The 19205-nt window shown below is 48.6% G+C and overlaps 4 protein-coding genes across 8 annotated transcripts; 3 read left to right on the top strand and 1 right to left on the bottom strand.

Annotated features, from left to right (window-relative positions):
- Positions 1-10149: 10149 nt before the first annotated feature.
- angel2 (angel homolog 2 (Drosophila)) lies at positions 10150-13823 on the bottom strand. Of its 4 annotated transcripts, none has more exons than XM_088362297.1 (9): positions 13605-13823; positions 12325-12779; positions 12021-12253; positions 11877-11946; positions 11368-11786; positions 11151-11292; positions 11008-11080; positions 10795-10928; positions 10150-10715 (listed from the first exon to the last, which is right to left on the bottom strand). In XM_088362297.1, the coding sequence occupies exons 2-9, from the start codon at positions 12770-12772 to the stop codon at positions 10555-10557; spliced, it is 1680 nt and encodes a 559-aa protein (XP_088218423.1). In that variant the 5' UTR covers positions 12773-12779; positions 13605-13823; the 3' UTR covers positions 10150-10554. The 4 variants fall into 4 exon arrangements, with proteins under 4 accessions (XP_088218423.1, XP_088218425.1, XP_088218424.1 ...); XM_088362299.1 differs by lacking the exon at positions 13605-13823 and adding an exon at positions 12982-13146 and having other exon boundaries at positions 11008-11081; positions 11158-11292; XM_088362298.1 differs by lacking the exon at positions 13605-13823 and adding an exon at positions 12982-13145 and having other exon boundaries at positions 11008-11081; positions 11155-11292.
- A 476-nt stretch (positions 13824-14299) lies between these two features.
- On the top strand, positions 14300-15744 carry LOC148381439 (phospholipase A and acyltransferase 2-like). Its single transcript, XM_088362301.1, has 4 exons — positions 14300-14436; positions 14659-14779; positions 14939-15234; positions 15373-15744. The coding sequence occupies exons 1-4, from the start codon at positions 14419-14421 to the stop codon at positions 15454-15456; spliced, it is 519 nt and encodes a 172-aa protein (XP_088218427.1). The 5' UTR covers positions 14300-14418; the 3' UTR covers positions 15457-15744.
- Positions 15745-15914: 170 nt separating this feature from the next.
- Positions 15915-17483, top strand: LOC148381438 (phospholipase A and acyltransferase 2-like). Its single transcript, XM_088362300.1, has 4 exons — positions 15915-16082; positions 16492-16612; positions 16716-17014; positions 17113-17483. The coding sequence occupies exons 1-4, from the start codon at positions 16065-16067 to the stop codon at positions 17203-17205; spliced, it is 531 nt and encodes a 176-aa protein (XP_088218426.1). The 5' UTR covers positions 15915-16064; the 3' UTR covers positions 17206-17483.
- Positions 17484-17630: 147 nt separating this feature from the next.
- Positions 17631-19155, top strand: LOC148381437 (phospholipase A and acyltransferase 2-like). Of its 2 annotated transcripts, XM_088361292.1 has the most exons (5): positions 17631-17735; positions 18107-18227; positions 18334-18632; positions 18710-18824; positions 18916-19155. In XM_088361292.1, the coding sequence occupies exons 1-4, from the start codon at positions 17718-17720 to the stop codon at positions 18791-18793; spliced, it is 522 nt and encodes a 173-aa protein (XP_088217418.1). In that variant the 5' UTR covers positions 17631-17717; the 3' UTR covers positions 18794-18824; positions 18916-19155. The 2 variants fall into 2 exon arrangements, with proteins under 2 accessions (XP_088217418.1, XP_088217417.1); XM_088361291.1 differs by having other exon boundaries at positions 18710-19151.
- The last annotated feature ends 50 nt before the right edge of the window (positions 19156-19205 follow it).

Here is a 19205-nt window from a genome sequence, read left to right as displayed (position 1 = left end):
TAGAGTGCCCGCCCTGAGATTGGGAGGTCGGGGGTTCAAACCCCCGGCCGGGTCATACCAGTGACCATTATAACAATGGTACCCATTTCTTCCCTGCTTGGCACTCAGTGTAAGGGGTCGAAATGGGGCCCCCCCCCCCTGCTGCTCACGATCATTGGGACTTCAATTTATCAAATCAAGATGACCCAAAGAGAAGCATCATCTCCCCGTTGTTGCATAACGGCGCATCCCTTCATGCAATCAAGTTAGCTCCAAGTGAGCTTGGAGAAAAGGCGCAGAATAGAAGTGCTGTTTCACTGAGTGCTTCTAAATGCAATCCACAACTCATTTGTGAACGGGAAGTGACGTCAAAATAAAAAAAAAAAGATATGACAGCTGCCAAGTGAGGGCTCTTCTTGTGTAAGTTTTATTTGTTATGGGTTTTTTCTTTTGTAAGTTTAACTTTGGGTACTTGGAATGTGTCATTTTAAATTGTACTTTGCTAGTTGTTCGTGTACACAATGTGTTGTGATGACATCTGCTGTGGAGTCTTCAGTGAGCAATTCACTCGTGAGCTGCTCCACAAAAGCATCCCTGTTCCATCCAGTATGAGCGAGGCTTTCATAGGGTAGTGGTTTGTACTCTGGGCTCTCACCCCAGCGACCCGAGTTCGAATCTCAATGGGGCCAAATATTTTTATCATTAAAAATTGCAACACGGTTGCTCGTGTGCTGGCCCATATAACCAAACAGCTAGGGTTAGCGCTAGTGCTAGAGCTAGTGCTAGAGCTAGGGTTAGGGTTAGAAGTAGAACTAGTGCTAGAGCTAGACCTAGGGTTAGGGTTAGGGTTTGAGCTAGAGCTAGAGCTGGAGCTAGTGCTAGAGCCAGAGCTAGTGCTAGAGATAGGGTTAGGGTTAGAGCTAGAACTAGTGCTAGAGCTAGGGTTAGGGTTAGGGTTTGAGCTAGAGCTAGAGGTAGTGCTAGAGCTAGGGCTAGAGCTAGAGCTAGTGCTAGAGCTAGGGTTAGGGTTAGAGCTAGTACTAGTACTAGAGCTAGAGCTAGGGTTAGGGTTAGGGTTTGAGCTAGGGCTAGGGGTAGTGCTAGAGCTAGAGCTAGGGCTAGAGCTAGTGCTAGAGCTAGGGTTAAGGTTAGAGCTAGAACTAGTGCTAGAGGTAGGGTTAGGGTTAGGGTTTGAGCTAGAGCTGGAGCTAGGGCTAGAGCTAGAGCTAGAGCTAGGGTTAGGGTTAGGGTTTGAGCTAGGGCTAGAGGTAGTGCTAGAGCTAGGGCGAGAGCTAGTGCTAGAGCTAGGGTTAGGGTTGGAGCTAGAGCTAGAGCTGGAGCTAGTGCTAGAGCAAGAGCTAGGGCTAGAGCTAGAGCTAGAGCTAGGGTTAGGGTTAGGGTTTGAGCTAGGGCTAGAGGTAGTGCTAGAGCTAGGGCGAGAGCTAGTGCTAGAGCTAGGGTTAGGGTTAGAGCTAGAACTAGTGCTAGAGCTAGAGCTAGGGTTAGGGTTAGGGTTTGAGCTAGAGCTGGAGCTAGTGCTAGAGCAAGAGCTAGGGCTAGAGCTAGGGCTAGAGCTAGGGTTAGGGTTTGAGCTAGAGCTAGAATTAGTGCTAGAGCTAGGGCTAGAGCTAGTGCTAGAGCTAGGGTTAGGGTTAGAGCTAGGACTGGAGCTAGAGCTAGGGTTAGGGTTAGGGTTTGAGCTAGAGCTAGAGCTAGAGCTGGAGCTAGTGCTAGAGCAAGAGCTAGGGCTAGAGCTAGAGCTAGGGTTAGGGTTAGGGTTAGGGTTTGAGCTAGAGCTAGAGGTAGTGCTAGAGCAAGAGCTAGGGTTAGGGCTAGTACTAGTGCTAGAGCTAGAGCTAGGGTTAGGGTTAGGGTTTGAGCTAGGGCTAGAGGTAGTGCTAGAGCTAGAGCTAGGGCTAGAGCTAGTGCTAGAGCTAGGATTAGGGTTAGAGCTAGAACTGGAGCTAGAGCTAGGGTTAGGGTTAGGGTTAGGGTTAGGGTTTGAGCTAGAGCTAGAGCTGGAGCTAGTGCTAGAGCAAGAGCTAGGGCTAGAGCTAGGGTTAGGGTTAGGGTTAGGGTTAGGGTAGCTAGGGTTAGGGCTAGTGCTAGAGCTAGAGCTAGGGTTAGGGTTAGGGTTTTAGCTAGAGCTAGAGGTAGTGCTAGAACTAGGGCTAGAGCTAATGCTAGAGCTAGGGTTAGGGTTAGGGTTAGAGCTAGAGCTAGAGCTAGAGCTGGAGCTAGTGCTAGAGCAAGAGCTAGGGCTAGAGCTAGAGCTAGAGCTAGGGTTAGGGTTAGGGTTTGAGCTAGAGCTAGAGGTAGTGCTAGAGCTAGGGCTAGAGCTAATGCTAGAGCTAGGGTTAGGGTTAGGGTTTGAGCTAGGGCTAGAGGTAGTGCTAGAGCTTCAGCTAGAGCTTGGGCTAGAGCTAGTGCTAGAGCTAGGGTTAGGGTTAGAGCTAGGACTGGAGCTAGAGCTAGGGTTAGGGTTAGGGTTTGAGCTAGAGCTAGAGCTAGAGCTGGAGCTAGTGCTAGAGCAAGAGCTAGGGCTAGAGCTAGAGCTAGGGTTAGGGTTAGGGTTGGGGTTTGAGCTAGAGCTAGAAGTAGTGCTAGAGCAAGAGCTAGGGTTAGGGCAAGAGCTAAAGCTAGAGCTAGAGCTAGGGTTAGGGTTAGGGTTTGAGCTAGAGCTAGAGGTAGTGCTAGAGCAAGAGCTAGGGTTAGGGCTAGTACTAGTGCTAGAGCTAGAGCTAGGGTTAGGGTTAGGGTTTGAGCTAGGGCTAGAGGTAGTGCTAGAGCTAGAAATAGAGCTAGGGCTAGAGCTAGTGCTAGAGCTAGTTAGGGTTAGAGCTAGAACTGGAGCTAGAGCTAGGGTTAGGGTTTGAGCTAGAGCTAGAGCTGGAGTTAGTGCTAGAGCAAGAGCTAGGGCTAGAGCTAGAGCTAGGGTTAGGGTTAGGGTTAGGGTTTGAGCTAGAGCTAGAGCTGGAGCTAGTGCTAGAGCAAGGGCTAGGGCTAGAGCTAGAGCTAGGGTTAGGGTTAGGGTTTGAGCTAGAGCTAGAGGTAGTGCTAGAGCAAGAGCTAGGGTTAGGGCTAGTACTAGTGCTAGAGCTAGAGCTAGGGTTAGGGTTAGGGTTTGAGCTAGAGCTAGAGGTAGTGCTAGAACTAGGGCTAGAGCTAATGCTAGAGCTAGGGTTAGGGTTAGGGCTAGTACTAGTGCTAGAGCTAGAGCTAGGGTTAGGGTTAGGGTTTGAGCTAGGGCTAGAGGTCGTGCTAGAGCTAGAGCTAGAGCTAGGGCTAGAGCTAGTGCTAGAGCTAGGGTTAGGGTTAGAGCTAGAACTGGAGCTAGAGCTAGGGTTAGGGTTAGGGTTTGAGCTAGAGCTGGAGTTAGTGCTAGAGCAAGAGCTAGGGCTAGAGCTAGAGCTAGGGTTAGGGTTAGAGCTAGAACTGGAGCTAGAGCTAGGGTTAGGGTTAGGGTTTGAGCTAGAGCTAGAGCTGGAGTTAGTGCTAGAGCAAGAGCTAGGGCTAGAGCTAGAGCTAGGGTTAGGGTTAGGGTTTGAGCTAGAGCTAGAGCTGGAGCTAGTGCTAGAGCAAGAGCTAGGGCTAGAGCTAGAGCTAGGGTTAGGGTTAGGGTTAGGGTTTGAGGTAGAGCTAGAGGTAGTGCTAGAGCTAGGGTTAGGGCTAGTACTAGTGCTAGAGCTAGAGCTAGGGTTAGGGTTAGGGTTTGAGCTAGAGCTAGAGGTAGTGCTAGAACTAGGGCTAGAGCTAATGCTAGAGCTAGGGTTAGGGTTAGGGCTAGTACTAGTGCTAGAGCTAGAGCTAAGGTTAGGGTTAGGGTTTGAGCTAGGGCTAGAGGTAGTGCTAGAGCTAGAGCTAGAGCTAGGGCTAGAGTTAGTGCTAGAGCTAGGGTTAGGGTTAGAGCTAGAACTGGAGCTAGAGCTAGGGTTAGGGTTAGGGTTTGAGCTAGAGCTAGAGCTGGAGCTAGTGCTAGAGCAAGAGCTAGGGCTAGAGCTAGAGCTAGGGTTAGGGTTAGGGTTTGAGCTAGAGCTAGAGGTAGTGCTAGAGCAAGAGCTAGGGTTAGGGCTAGTACTAGTGCTAGAGCTAGAGCTAGGGTTAGGGTTAGGGTTTGAGCTAGAGCTAGAGGTAGTGCTAGAACTAGGGCTAGAGCTAATGCTAGGGTTAGGGTTAGGGCTAGTACTAGTGCTAGAGCTAGAGCTAGGGTTAGGGTTAGGGTTTGAGCTAGGGCTAGAGGTAGTGCTAGCCCTAGCTCTAGCTCAAACCCTAACCCTAACCCTAGCTCTAGCTCTAGCACTAGTACTAGCCCTAACCCTAACCCTAGCCTAGCATTAGCTCTAGCCCTAGTTCTAGCACTACTTCTAGCTCTAGCTCAAACCCTAACCCTAACCCTAGCTCTACCTCTAGCTCTAGCTCAAACCCTAACCCTAACCCTAACCCTAGCTCTAGCCCTAGCCCTAGCTCTTGCTCTAGCACTAGCTCCAGCTCTAGCTCTAGCTCAAACCCTAACCCTAACCCTAGCTCTAGCTCCAGTTCTAGCTCTAACCCTAACCCTAGCTCTAGCACTAGCTCTAGCCCTAGCTCTGGCTCTAGCTCTAGCACTACCTCTAGCCCTAGCTCAAACCCTAACCCTAACCCTAGCTCTAGCTCTAGCACTATTACTAGCCCTAACCCTAACCCTAGCTCTAGCATTAGCTCTAGCCCTAGTTCTAGCACTACCTCTAGCTCTAGCTCAAACCCTAACCCTAACCCTAGCTCTAGCTCTAGCACTAGTACTAGCCCTAACCCTAGCTCTTGCTCTAGCACTACCTCTAGCTCTAGCTCAAACCCTAACCCTAACCCTAGCTCTAGCTCTAGCCCTAGCTCTTGCTCTAGCACTAGCTCCAGCTCTAGCTCTAGCTCAAACCCTAACCCGGAACCCTAACCCTAGCTCTAGCTCTAGCCCTAGCTCTTGCTCTAGCACTAACTCCAGCTCTAGCTCTAGCTCAAACCCTAACCCTAACCCTAGCTCTAGCTCCAGTTCTAGCTCTAACCCTAACCCTAGCTCTAGCACTAGCTCTAGCCCTAGCTCTAGCTCTAGCTCTAGCACTACCTCTAGCCCTAGCTCAAACCCTAACCCTAACCTTAGCTCTAGCTCTAGCACTAGTACTAGCCCTAACCCTAACCCTAACCCTAGCTCTAGCATTAGCTCTAGCCCTAGTTCTAGCACTACCTCTAGCTCTAGCTCAAACCCTAACCCTAACCCTAGCTCTAGCTCTAGCACTAGTACTAGCCCTAACCCTAGCTCTTGCTCTAGCACTACCTCTAGCTCTAGCTCAAACCCTAACCCAAACCCTAACCCTAGCTCTAGCTCTAGCCCTAGCTCTTGCTCTAGCACTAGCTCCAGCTCTAGCTCTAGCTCAAACCCTAACCCTAACCCTAACCCTAGCTCTAGCTCCAGTTCTAGCACTACCTCTAGCTCTAGCTCAAACCCTAACCCTAACCCTAGCCCTAGCTCTAGCCCTAGCTCTTGCTCTAGCACTAGCTCCAGCACTAGCTCTAGCTCAAACCCTAACCCTAACCCTAACCCTAGCTCTAGCTCCAGTTCTAGCTCTAACCCTAATCCTAGCTCTAGCACTAGCTCTAGCCCTAGCTCTAGCTCTAGCACTACCTCTAGCCCTAGCTCAAACCCTAACCCTAACCCTAGCTCTAGCTCTAGCACTAGTACTAGCCCTAACCCTAGCTCTAGCTCTAGCCCTAGTTCTAGCACTACTTCTAGCTCTAGCTCAAACCCTAACCCTAACCCTAGCTCTACCTCTAGCTCTAGCTCAAACCCTAACCCTAACCCTAGCTCTAGCTCTAGCCCTAGCTCTTGCTCTAGCACTAGCTCCAGCTCTAGCTCTAGCTCAAACCCTAACCCGGAACCCTAACCCTAGCTCTAGCTCTAGCCCTAGCTCTTGCTCTAGCACTAACTCCAGCTCTAGCTCTAGCTCAAACCCTAACCCTAGCTCTAGCTCCAGTTCTAGCTCTAACCCTAACCCTAGCTCTAGCACTAGCTCTAGCCCTAGCTCTAGCTCTAGCTCTAGCACTACCTCTAGCCCTAGCTCAAACCCTAACCCTAACCTTAGCTCTAGCTCTAGCACTAGTACTAGCCCTAACCCTAACCCTAACCCTAGCTCTAGCATTAGCTCTAGCCCTAGTTCTAGCACTACCTCTAGCTCTAGCTCAAACCCTAACCCTAACCCTAGCTCTAGCTCTAGCACTAGTACTAGCCCTAACCCTAGCTCTTGCTCTAGCACTACCTCTAGCTCTAGCTCAAACCCTAACCCTAACCCTAACCCTAACCCTAACCCTAGCTCTAGCTCTAGCCCTAGCTCTTGCTCTAGCACTAGCTCCAGCTCTAGCTCTAGCTCAAACCCTAACCCTAACCCTAACCCTAGCTCTAGCTCCAGTTCTAGCACTACCTCTAGCTCTAGCTCAAACCCTAACCCTAACCCTAGCCCTAGCTCTAGCCCTAGCTCTTGCTCTAGCACTAGCTCCAGCACTAGCTCTAGCTCAAACCCTAACCCTAACCCTAACCCTAGCTCTAGCTCCAGTTCTAGCTCTAACCCTAATCCTAGCTCTAGCACTAGCTCTAGCCCTAGCTCTAGCTCTAGCACTACCTCTAGCCCTAGCTCAAACCCTAACCCTAACCCTAGCTCTAGCTCTAGCACTAGTACTAGCCCTAACCCTAACCCTAGCTCTAGCTCTAGCCCTAGTTCTAGCACTACTTCTAGCTCTAGCTCAAACCCTAACCCTAACCCTAGCTCTACCTCTAGCTCTAGCTCAAACCCTAACCCTAACCCTAGCTCTAGCTCTAGCCCTAGCTCTTGCTCTAACACTAGCTCCAGCTCTAGCTCTAGCTCTAGCTCAAACCCTAACCCTAACCCTAGCTCTAGCTCCAGTCCTAGCTCTAACTCTAACCCTAACCCTAGCTCTAGCATTAGCTGAAGCTCTAGCACTACCTCTAGCCCTAGCTCAAACCCTAAACCTAACCCTAGCTCTAGCATTAGCTCTAGCCCTAGCTCTAGCACTACCTCTAGCTCTAGCTCAAACCCTAACCCTAACCCTAACCCTAGCTCTAGCTCTAGCTCTAGCCCTAGCTCTTGCTCTAGCACTAGCTCCAGCTCTAGCTCTAGCTCTAGCTCTAACTCTAACCCTAACCCTAACCCTAGCTCTAGCATTAGCTCTAACCCTAGTTCTAGCACTACCTCTAGCTCAAGCTAAAACCCTAACCCTAACCCTAGCTCTAGCTCTAGCACTAGTACTAGCCCTAACCCTAGCTCTTGCTCTAGCACTACCTCTAGCTCTAGCTCAAACCCTAACCCTAACCCTAACCCTAGCTCTAGCCCTAGCTCTTGCTCTAGCACTAGCTCCAGCTCTAGCTCTAGCTCAAACCCTAACCCTAACCCTAACCCTAACCCTAGCTCTAGCTCCAGTTCTAGCTCTAACCCTAATCCTAGCTCTAGCACTAGCTCTAGCCCTAGCTCTAGCTCTAGCACTACCTCTAGCCCTAGCTCAAACCCTAACCCTAACCCTAGCTCTAGCTCTAGCCCTAACCCTAACCCTAACCCTAGCTCTAGCATTAGCTCTAGCCCTAGTTCTAGCACTACCTCTAGCTCTAGCTCAAACCCTAACCCTAACCCTAGCTCTAGCTCTAGCACTAGTACTAGCCCTAACCCTAGCTCTTGTTCTAGCACTACCTCTAGCTCTAGCTCAAACCCTAACCCTAACCCTAACCCTAGCTCTAGCTCTAGCCCTAGCTCTTGCTCAAGCACTAGCTCCAGCTCTAGCTCTAGCTCTAGCTCAAACCCTAACCCTAACCCTAACCCTAACCCTAGCTCTAGCTCCAGTCCTAGCTCTAACCCTAACCCTAGCTCTAGCACTAGCTCTAGCCCTAGCTCTAGCACTAATTCTAGCTCTAGCTCAAACCCTAACCCTAGCTCTAGCCCTAGCTCTTGCTCTAGCACTAGCTCCAGCTCTAGCTCAAACCCTAACCCTAACCCTAGCTCTAGCTCTAGCTCTAGCACTAGTTCTAGCTCTAACCCTAACCCTAGCTCTAGCACTAGCTCTCGCCCTAGCTCTAGCACTACCTCTAGCCCTAGCTCAAACCCTAACCCTAACCCTAGCTCTAGCTCTAGCCCTAGCTCTTGCTCTTGCTCTAGCACTAGCTCCAGCTCTAGCTCTAGCTCCAACCCTAACCCTAGCTCTAGCACTAGCTCTCGCCCTAGCTCTAGCACTACCTCTAGCCCTAGCTCAAACCCCAACCCTAACCCTAGCTCTAGCTCTAGCTCTAGCTCTAGCCCTAGCTCCAGCTCTAGCTCTAGCTCAAACCCTAACCCTAACCCTACCTCTAGCACTAGTTCTAGCTCTAACCTTAACCCTAGCTCTAACCCTAACCCTAGCTCTAGCACTAGCTCTAGCCCTAGCTCTAGCACTAATTCTAGCTCTAGCTCAAACCCTAACCCTAGCTCTAGCCCTAGCTCTTGCTCTAGCACTAGCTCCAGCTCTAGCTCAAACCCTAACCCTAACCCTAGCTCTAGCTCTAGCTCTAGCACTAGTTCTAGCTCTAACCCTAACCCTAGCTCTAGCACTAGCTCTCGCCCTAGCTCTAGCACTACCTCTAGCCCTAGCTCAAACCCTAACCCTAACCCTAGCTCTAGCTCTAGCTCTAGCCCTAGCTCTTGCTCTTGCTCTAGCACTAGCTCCAGCTCTAGCTCTAGCTCCAACCCTAACCCTAGCTCTAGCACTAGCTCTCGCCCTAGCTCTAGCACTACCTCTAGCCCTAGCTCAAACCCTAACCCTAACCCTAGCTCTAGCTCTAGCTCTAGCCCTAGCTCCAGCTCTAGCTCTAGCTCAAACCCTAACCCTAACCCTACCTCTAGCACTAGTTCTAGCTCTAACCTTAACCCTAGCTCTAGCACTAGCTCTAGCCCTAGCTCTAGCTCTAGCACTACCCCTAGCCCTAGCTCAAACCCTAACCCTAACCCTAGCTCTAGCTCTAGTACTAGTACTAGCTCTAACCCTAACCCTAGCTCTAGCTCTAGCTCTAGCCCTAGCTCTAGCACTACCTCTAGCTCTAGCTCAAACCCTAACCCTAACCCTAGCTCTAGCACTAGTTCTAGCTCTAACCCTAACCCTATCTCTAGCACTAGCTCTGGCTCTAGCACTAGCTCCAGCTCTAGCTCTAGCTCAAACCCTAACCCTAACCCTAGGTCTAGCTCTAGCACTAGTTCTACTTCTAACCCTAACCCTAGCTCTAGCACTAGCTCTAGCACTAGCGCTAACCCTAGCTGTTTGGTTATATGGGCCAGCACACGAGCAACCGTGTTGCAATTTTTAATGATAAAAATATTTGGCCCCATTGAGATTCGAACTCGGGTCGCTGGGGTGAGAGCCCAGAGTACAAACCACTACCCTATGAAAGCCTCGCTCATACTGGATGGAACAGGGATGCTTTTGTGGAGCAGCTCACGAGTGAATTGCTCACTGAAGACTCCACAGCAGATGTCATCACAACACATTGTGTACACGAACAACTAGCAAAGTACAATTTAAAATGACACATTCCAAGTACCCAAAGTTAAACTTACAAAAGAAAAAACCCATAACAAATAAAACTTACACAAGAAGAGCCCTCACTTGGCAGCTGTCATATCTTTTTTTTTTTTTTTTTGACGTCACTTCCCGTTCACAAATGAGTTGTGGATTGCATTTAGAAGCACTCAGTGAAACAGCACTTCTATTCTGCGCCTTTTCTCCAAGCTCACTTGGAGCTAACTTGATTGCATGAAGGGATGCGCCGTTATGCAACAACAGGGAGATGATGCTTCTCTTTGGGTCATCTTGATTTGATAAATTGAAGTCCCAATGATCGTGAGCAGCAGGGGGGGGGGCCCCATTTCGACCCCTTACACTGAGTGCCAAGCAGGGAAGAAATGGGTACCATTGTTATAGTCACTGGTATGACCCGGCCGGGGGTTTGAACCCCCGACCTCCCAATCTCAGGGCGGACACTCTCCTCTCCGGCCACTGAGCTGGTAATCACTAACCCTACCTGTGAACCTTTCATGTTACATTGTCACGATGTAACAATGGTCGAGGGGGTAACACCATTGCCTAAAATGCAATATTACAAAAGTCCGTATGTATCTGGTTGAAGTGTAAAGGGTTTTATTTTTGTTCTCATTTTTTTCCCAATCCATTGTATTGATGTATCAATGCCTATTGTTACTTAGAACTACATTAGCAAATAAAACAATAAAAAATAAAAACATGGCATGTAACATCACCAAAAATTACAGTAAGAGCCTTAAGAACTGTTAAAATAAATATAAATGTCTTAAACAAAGACAACTATGAAACAAAAACACAGCTGAAATCACCGCCCCCTCTTCCAAAAAACAAAAACGTCTCTGCTGCGAAAGGCACCCGTTTTGGAAGAGCGAGCTTCATGAGAGAAACAGCAAAGTCAAAAAAAATCAGGAAAATGTTCCAAATGTAAGCCTTGCTTCAAGTCTGGTCATCGAAATGTCCTTTGACAGGACGTGGCCGTCACGAGCGCTCGCCCACCATCCAGCGGAAGCGAGCCAGCAGCGGCAAGTGGTCCGACGAGTGCCGCGCGTTGGGCAGCCTGTCCACTCGGTCCAACTCGGGCTGGCCCACCAGTGACAACCTGCCCAGCAGCTGAAGGCCCCGCCCGCCGGGAAGCGACTCTAAACAAGGCGAGCGACGCTTCACGTCAGCCAGCGTTCATCCCTTCTAAACGTGTCGGTGGCGGCTGGGTGCACGTACCGCACGGCGTGTACAGGATGTAGTCCACCATCATGGCGCAGCGCGAGTGGCAGGTGGTGACGGCGCCGCGCCCGTCCGGCGGCAGGTAAGGTGGGTAGCACGAGCGCAACGGCACGCCGTGCTCCAGACGCCACCTGCCAAAGACATTTTAGTAGCCTCTTGGAATATAGTTTGAATTCCTAAGAAATATTTCAAGTGACTTTCCAGTCAAACCTTTTACGAGACTTGTCGGCGACTGCTCGTTGCGTAACTTCTTTCGCCGTCAGCTGGGAGCTTTCTTGTTCAGCTGCACACAAAGCACAAGACGGCGTGAGTGTTTCGAGTTGCTCGAGCTGCGGAGGGCGGGGCTGACCGACCGGCGGCGGCGGCGGATGAGGAGGATGCGGCCGAGGCGCTGGTGCTCTCGTATTGGCACCGCTGGTTGATGCCCAAAGCGGGTGACCAGATGGGACTCTCCAACAGGCGCTGGCCCCGAGACGTGTTCTCCTGACCCGACACCTGCACACACGAATGCTATTTACAATCCAGCAAAAATCATCTAATCCCAAATTGCGAAGAGAGATTTGTTCAGACCGTGCCGATGGGAAGGTGGCGGTAGTCGAGTCGTCCGTTGGTGAGGAAGGCGAAGAGCGGACTCCACGGCGTGGAGTTGAAGTCCCCACACAGAAGCACCGGGTGGGCGGCGGCGTCCGAGAGGCGGGCCGAGCGGCTGATCTCGGCCAAAAGGATGGCCAGCTGAGCCAGCTTGATGTCGCCCCGCCGCGGGTTGTACAGCAGATGCGTGTTGGCCACGCACACAAAGTCGTCAGCGGTGGCGCCGGACGGCCGCAGGAGGAGGACCAAGCCCACGTTGTCGCGGTCCAAGAGGGCATCGCCCGGCCGGAAGTACTCGACGGGATTGGACGAGAGCAGGGAAAAGCGAGAAGTCTTGAAGGCCACGGCGCAACCGTCCTGGTTCTTCCGCGTACGCTTCTTGTACACGCACTCGTAACCTCAAAACACACACAGTGTAAAAATGACAATTCACTCCACTACAACAACAATCATTTCTATCAGCTCGATGTAATTAAAAAAAAACATACCTTGTGCATGTAGTGCGGGCCTGATTTGATTTTCAAAGTGGTCCTCCTGAACTTCCTGAAGACACAGCACCTGAGGGGACAAATGCATTGAAGTCAAAGGTCACACGCAGCAGAGGTCACTTCGGTGCGCCGCGGCCGCCTCACGTCAGCGTCGTAGTGGTGCAGCTCGGCCAGCAGGTTGTGCAGCCGGTGCCGCCAGCTCAGGGCGGCGGGCGGGCAACCTGAGTACAAGTAGCCGTTGGCCCGCAACAGATCCTGCGACAGGATGTTGTACGACATCACCGAGAAGTCCAAACTTCTGCCGCCCACGTGCGGCAACCTGGGCGCGCCGCCGACTGGCGACACCTCCCAGCGTCTGGGCAGCAGTGACTTCCAACCTTCATTTGGCCAAGACAGATCTTTTTTTTGAGATTCCTCAAAAGATGGCAGTTTGTTGACACGTGCTCACCTTGCGCATGATGGACAACCGACTCAATTTCGGCCGGAGGAGTCCCCCCGACCGCTTCCTCTGAGCACTCCTCCTCCGACCCGCGGTGAGGATGTGGCACGCAGCCTCGGTCTTTGCACTCGCTCTGGTCCTTAAGAGTCCTTGTCACGTGTGTGCTCTTAAAATCCCCACTGAAATCCGTCCCAGGTGGACTTGTGTCCCTCAAGCAGGATTCCCTCCTGGCGTCTAATCCTTTGATTGTACTCTCATCTTTTACAATCTTCTCCTCAGCGCTCCTTCTGCGTTTGGAAGGAGGCTCATGCTCCATCATGAGGCCGGTGGAGGTGGACACCAAACGAGAAGTCCTCCAGCGAAGAGCGTTGATGAAGCAGACGAATCCCAGCCGGAAGACAGGCAGATGTTGGGGAAGGAGACCTGGCCCAACGCCGCTCAACTGGCCAAGAAACATGACGTGGCTGGACGCACAAAGAACATTGATTATCAAGGCCTGGAAAAGCATGTCCACAAATAGAAACATCGACAAACATAATTTGATCTCTAATAATTATATTAAGCACATCGACATACGTGAAACATTGATTCAAATATCTAAACGACAAGTCGTAAAGTAGAAAGTTACACATTAAACCGAGAGATCGATGACTTTCGACTACTCACGTTTCACGATCAGTGAGGGAGACATAATCGGTTACAAAAATGTTACTAAAATAAAACTACGATGAGGACTTATAGTGAGAAATGTTTGACAAAATAAACACCAACTGTCCTCGACATTATACGTCATCGTTTACGCAAGAAGAAGGCGTCAAAATCCACTGATGCGTTCAGGATGTTGGAATTTATGAAAGTATAAAGCTTTCTGTATAAATGTGTTCATAACAATGAATAAATAGGTTAAATATTGCAGTTAAACAGCTTATAACTATGTGATAAACTACACGACCCTACTTTCCTCTAGAAAACCCAACTTACATTCGGGGTAAGGCCGAAATACGTAAGGTCATGAATGCAGCACCGTCAGTCACCTCCTCTTTTAGGTCAGTGGAATATGTAGTTTATAACTCAGTTATCATAATGTAAAAGGCCGGTAAATGGACTACAAACATGGCGTTCCGACCGGAAACAAATTCTCTTATTTTTAATTTTTGTTTTGAGTGGCAACCTCACACTGGAAACGTATGTTATGTCGCTTTTGCACATTTGAATCAAGATTACATTTTGGTGTCACCACTTTTTCTAAGTAATAAAAAACGCCTTGAAAGTAGGAAGTTGTGACTTACGTGTCTACGTGTGTCCACCAGGCAGCTGCAAGTAAATTCGCCACGGTTACAACATGTCACGTCAGTTTTTCTGCAGCAACGTGTTCACATGTTCCTTGTCATCCACATCAGCACGGTGTATGGTGGGATCGATTTCGGCAAGGGGTTTCGTAACGCTCCCGTGCCGTGGACCTTGGCCTGCCGGCAGCTCCTGTAGCGACCCCTTCAGTTCATTTATCAGAAGACGTCATTTCTCAGTCATTTTACCAGCTTTTATGCAAATTAGTTATGACAAATCACAGTTAAAGTCGGTAACATGGAAATGTATGTATTATTGAGTTTTTTTTGCCATTTACGATGACGATGGTTTACGTCATCCACTTTGCCGTGCCAGGTGAGCAAAAGTGATTTTTCTTTCTTTCTCAGTAATATGCTTTGATCATCAAAACAGTTCTCCAGGTATATTTATTTCTATACATAATTAGATGAACCTTCTTGTGGCATTATCTTCCTCATTCCAGTCTTGAATGTCATTGCATGACGACACCTGACAAGTACTTCTTTCACGTTTGCAAACTTGCAGATGAGGTCATGCTTTTGAACAAAAAAGATGTAGCCAATGTGATCATGTTAAAAAAAAATTACAGACAACACCAATATTAGATAGATCATAATTAAAATGCAGCAACAAGCTTGCAATGCAGTCCAACCTGCTTGAACACAACGCGTCAAACTCATTTAACATGCATGCATGCATCAAAGTGTCCAAACCTGAATTGCACACACACACACACACACAAGTCAACCTCTAGCGAAGCATTCAGAGGACTCCATCATGGACCTGGAGGTGCAGGTAAGAAGCACAACTCCGCAGCAAAAATAAAAGATTCTACTGTTTTAGCTGAACTGAGACCACTAGAGAGCATTTAAAAAATACTTTTGGGGGGTGGCAGAATAATAAAATGTGTTTTTGGTTCGATTCACCTCCTCTTGTTGTTGTTCGTCAACACAATGTCTAATAACATCCACGTCACATTACAGTCATAAAAACGATAATGACGTGTCACGAGTGCAGATTGAGGAGATCTCGTCAAAGGCCAAATTCGGAGACCTGATCGAGTTCTCATTCCCGGTCGGATACTCGCACTGGGCCGTGTACGACGACGATGGCCATGTGATCCACTTGGCTGTGACAGGTGAGCAAAAGTGATTTTTTTGCACAATCCAAAAGACGGAAATATTCGAATGGTTGGATACCAGATGAAAACAATCATGGCATACAATGAGTTAACATTGTATGATGTCACCTGAGAATTATTTCTCTTTCGTTTGCAAACTTCCTGCATGTTGTGCAGATGAGGTCATGCTCATGAGGAGCGCCCAAGGTTTCCATAAAGTGACGGCCAGCCGAGGCGAACTGATGAAGGACGCCACTCGCATTTGCCGGGTGCCGATTAGCGAGGTCACGCTCCCCCGCGGCACCCGAATACTGATCAACAACAATCGGCACGCCTTCACGCCATCCTCGCCCGAGGAGATAAGGCGGCGGCGTGACGCCCTGGAAGACGTGGAGCTGGTCTACAACTATTTTGTACTAAACTGCGAGCACTTTGCCACATTCGTGCGATACGGGAAAGCCATCTGCAACCAGGTACACAATCAATCAAATAAAAGAAGCAATAGACTCGTTTAAATGTTGACAGCAGGCCTCGTTAGCTTAGCTCACTCGCCTTTTTTGTAACCGTGAAGCTGACTTCATCAAGAACCCTAACATGTCCTCCATCCACAGATTCTCACCAAGCCCCAAAACAGAGAGACCAAGTCAGCCACCAAAGTCTTCCGGCACATCGTTGACTCCAAAGACCCTTCCTAGTCACACACATTCGACCCGCACAATGTTGTGTAGAATTTTGTATATATGTGTATATAAAGTCAGTAAATCTGCTGAATTATAAAATAAGATGAATACATTTCTAAACGGCGAGGCAGTGAGCCATCAGCTCCAGCAGACGGCGCTGTGGTGAGTAAAAGCTCGTCGTGTTCCTGCTATTCAATGACCATTACTGCCACCTACAGGACTGGAGTGGAACACACGATGTAGGCTTGTTTCAACTTGATGGAGGTTTGAGGTTAAATATAAAATTCTATTTTTTGCAATGACTATTACTGAATTGTGCATTTAATAAAGTTGCCAATGTGCTCATGTTAAAAAAAAATCAGGCACCAGCCTGTCACATTTAGTGTCTCGGAATAAAGTTGTTCGAGGAGGCTTTTTTGCTTCCTTGATGAAGGAAAGAAGCTACCACCACCCTGTTTGACTCAAACATTACAATTAACTCGCGGCGACACGCTTCAAATGCAGTCCAACCTGCCTGAACACAACGCGTCAAACCGGCTGAGGCGGCGCCCGCACGCGCGCGCACTCGCGCGCACGCACGCACGCACACACTAACGCACAAGTCGACCTCAAGCTAAGCAGTCATGGATCTGGAGGCGCAGGTAAGATAGCGAATATTAAACGTTCTTGAATGATTAATGATTGTTTAGCTGAACTGAGACCCTGTGAGGTCACAGGGCATTTAAAAAACGCAACTTTTTTAGGGGTCCACATCAATAAAATTGATACGTTTGTGGGTTAGGTTCATGTATGACAGAAGGATTCCTTTAGAAAAAAAAATGCAACCTTGAGTTACTGAATAGCGCTGAACGAAGATGCAACATTGGGGACTTCCAGGGCAGCTCCATTTTTTATGTCAAGCACGATGTTTACTATTTAATTCAGACAACAAACACACGCTCTACTTCCTTGAAACTTTTATGCTTCAGAGTTGAGACTGTATAGCGCCTTCACGTGACGTCATATCTCAAGACTAAAAAGGCTAATGACGTCATTTGTCAATTTCACCAGATTGAGGAGATCACATCAACGGCCAAATTCGGAGACCTGATTGAGTTCTCGTACCCGATCGGCTACTCGCACTGGGGCGTGTATGACGACGACGGCCATGTGATCCACTTTGCCGTGGCAGGTGAGCAGAAGTTTTTTTCAAAATCAAGTTCCCAGATGTCTCAATGATGTGTTTAGGGAAGTTTTTCCACAGTACTAAGTTCACATTTGCAAACGTTGCACAGAGGAGGGCCATGTCTTGGGCAACATCCGCACATCACTCCAAAGCTGGTTCCCCGTCTGCGGTGACCTGCTACTGGGCGCCACCCGTATTCGCCGGGTTCCGCTCGGCGAGGTCACCGTCCCCAAAGGCGTCCACATCCTGATCAGCAACAACCGGCACGCTTTCAAAGCGTCCTCGCCCGAGGAGATGAAGCGGCGGCGTGACGCCCTGGAGGACGTGGAGCTGCCCTACAACCTCTTCTGGCTAAACTGCGAGCACTTTGCCACATTTGTACGATACGGGAAAGCCATCTGCAATCAGGTACTCCCCGGGCATATTTGAAAACTTGAGAAAACCGAGCTCAACATAGAAGATGAGGTAAAAAAAACAACTAAAACTGACATGTCCTCACTCCACAGATTCCCACCAAGGCCAAAAACGAAGAGACAGAGTCAGCCACCAGCACCTTCCAGGAAATCGTTGACTCCAAAGCCGACAAAGAGCCTTCCTAGCCACACACTCAACGCATACAATTGTGTCTCGAATTTCATAAATAAAAGACAATACAAAGTTATAATAGTAAATCTACTCACTTTAAAAATAAGTATGGTGAAGCAGTGAGCCTTCAGCTCCAGCAGAGGGCGCTGTCGTGAGTATAAGCTCGCTGTGTTCCAACCATTACTGCCATCTACAAGACTGGAGTAAAACACATGATGTACGCATGGGCTTGTTTTGGCCTTGACGGAGATTCAAATTCTCTGATATAAATTAAAAATATATTTTGTATGCATTGAGTGTCATTGAATGATGTCCCTGATAAAGTAGCCAATGTGATCATGTTAAAAAAAACATTACATGAGGTAACGGGCTTGCAATGCAGTCCAACCTGCTTGAACTCAAAGCGTTGAACTGGCGTGCGTGCACACACACACACACACACACACACACACATTTACCCCCACACACCACATATACCCACGCACACAAACTCTAACCTCAAGCTAAGAATTTAGAAGACTGCAACATGGATCTGCAGACACAGGTAAGACGCACCACTATATTCCAAAAATAAGATATTCATTAAAAATTAATGATTAATGGCAACCATGATATCACGAGAACACGTCACGATACACAATATTTACTTATAGCATCAATATAAATGGCTCAATCCTACAAGGAATGAATGCAACAAAGCGGCAGCTCCTTAATACGTGACTGACTCGACAGGCATGACGGAACGCTGCAAACTCATTGGGATTAAATTCCCCAATATAGAAAAAAATAACATTGGAGTGATCATTTCAATGGAAGTCAAAAGAAAAAGCTGGTATCTTTTGAACTCAACACAAGCACGTCTAATAATAACATCCACGTCACATCACGATAATAAAAACGATAATGACGTGTCAGGTTGAGGAGATCTCGTCAAAGGCCAAATTCGGGGACCTGATTGAGTTCTCGTGCCCGATCGGCTACTCGCACTGGGGCTTGTACGACGAAGATGGCTATGTGTTGCACTATGGTGTGACAGGTGAGCAGAGGTCATTATTAATCTTTTTTTTTTTTTTTTACAAATCAAAAGAGTTAGGGTCAACATTTTGTTTTTGTTGTCCCAAGTCTATGTTTGTATTGCCCAGATGAGACGCAGCTCATGAACAACTTCCGCACCACTCTGCAAAGCGCGTTCCCCATGGGCGGTGATATGCTCATGGGCGTGACCCGCATTCGCCGGGTGCCAATGGGCGAGGTCAATCTCCCCAAAGGCGCCCGCGTCCTCATCAGCAACAACCGGCATGCTTTCAAGCCGTCATCGCCCGAGGAGATGAGGCGGCGCTTCGACGCCCTGAAGGACGTGGAGCTGCCTTACAACTTTCTCTTCATGAACTGCGAGCATTTTGTCACTTTTGTGCGTTACGGGAAAGCCATCTGCAACCAGGTATATGTTAGCTTAGCTCACTAGCCTTTGTTGTACCCGATCATCATCAAGAACACTGACATGTCCTCCATCCACAGATTCTCACCAAGCCCCAAAATAGAGAGACCAAGTCAGCCACCAGAATCTTACAGGACATCGTTGACTCTAAAAACCCTTCCTAATCACACACACACACACTCAACACATACAATGGTGTGTAGAATTTTGTAAATAGAAGATCATATCACGTCATATTAGGAAATCTGCTGACTTCAAAAATAAAATGAATACTTTCCTATGGCAGTGAGCCATCAGCTCCAGCAGACGGCGCTGTGGTGAGTAAAAGCTCGCCGTGTTCCTGCTTTTTAATGACCATCACTGCCACCTACAGGACTGGAGTGGAACACATGAAGTACACAGGCTTGTTTGGCCTTGACGGAGGTTCTGGCTGTCTAAAATATAAAGATATACTCGTTTGCATTGACTGTCACAGAATTGTGCACCTAATAAAGTTGCCAATGTGCACATAAAAAGTTTAACATGTGTCTATAGAAGCAACAAAAGAGTGACAAGGCGCAAATATTGTCAAAATGA

This window comes from Syngnathus floridae, chromosome 19 (assembly GCF_059516105.1).
Source record: "Syngnathus floridae isolate MCC-2025c chromosome 19, RoL_Sflo_1.0, whole genome shotgun sequence".
NCBI lineage: Eukaryota > Metazoa > Chordata > Actinopteri > Syngnathiformes > Syngnathidae > Syngnathus > Syngnathus floridae.
The sequence above is the reverse complement of the archived record's forward strand: the minus strand, read 5'-3'. Positions and strand labels throughout refer to the sequence as shown.

Excerpts from the sequence above, each read along its gene's own strand:
- angel2 (XM_088362297.1), bottom strand. The coding sequence starts at position 12,772 with ATGTTTCTTGGCCAGTTGAGCGGCGTTGGGCCAGGTCTCCTTCCCCAA. Across the intron at positions 11,947-12,020 it reads TGCACCACTACGACGCTGAC|GTGCTGTGTCTTCAGGAAGT; the intron begins GTGAGGCGGCCG and ends TTGTCCCCTCAG. Across the intron at positions 10,929-11,007 it reads GCCGACAAGTCTCGTAAAAG|GTGGCGTCTGGAGCACGGCG; the intron begins GTTTGACTGGAA and ends TGTCTTTGGCAG.
- LOC148381439 (XM_088362301.1), top strand. Across the intron at positions 14,780-14,938 it reads GATCCACTTGGCTGTGACAG|ATGAGGTCATGCTCATGAGG; the intron begins GTGAGCAAAAGT and ends CATGTTGTGCAG. Across the intron at positions 15,235-15,372 it reads GGAAAGCCATCTGCAACCAG|ATTCTCACCAAGCCCCAAAA; the intron begins GTACACAATCAA and ends CTCCATCCACAG.
- LOC148381438 (XM_088362300.1), top strand. Across the intron at positions 16,613-16,715 it reads GATCCACTTTGCCGTGGCAG|AGGAGGGCCATGTCTTGGGC; the intron begins GTGAGCAGAAGT and ends AACGTTGCACAG. Across the intron at positions 17,015-17,112 it reads GGAAAGCCATCTGCAATCAG|ATTCCCACCAAGGCCAAAAA; the intron begins GTACTCCCCGGG and ends CTCACTCCACAG.
- LOC148381437 (XM_088361292.1), top strand. Across the intron at positions 18,228-18,333 it reads GTTGCACTATGGTGTGACAG|ATGAGACGCAGCTCATGAAC; the intron begins GTGAGCAGAGGT and ends TGTATTGCCCAG. Across the intron at positions 18,633-18,709 it reads GGAAAGCCATCTGCAACCAG|ATTCTCACCAAGCCCCAAAA; the intron begins GTATATGTTAGC and ends CTCCATCCACAG.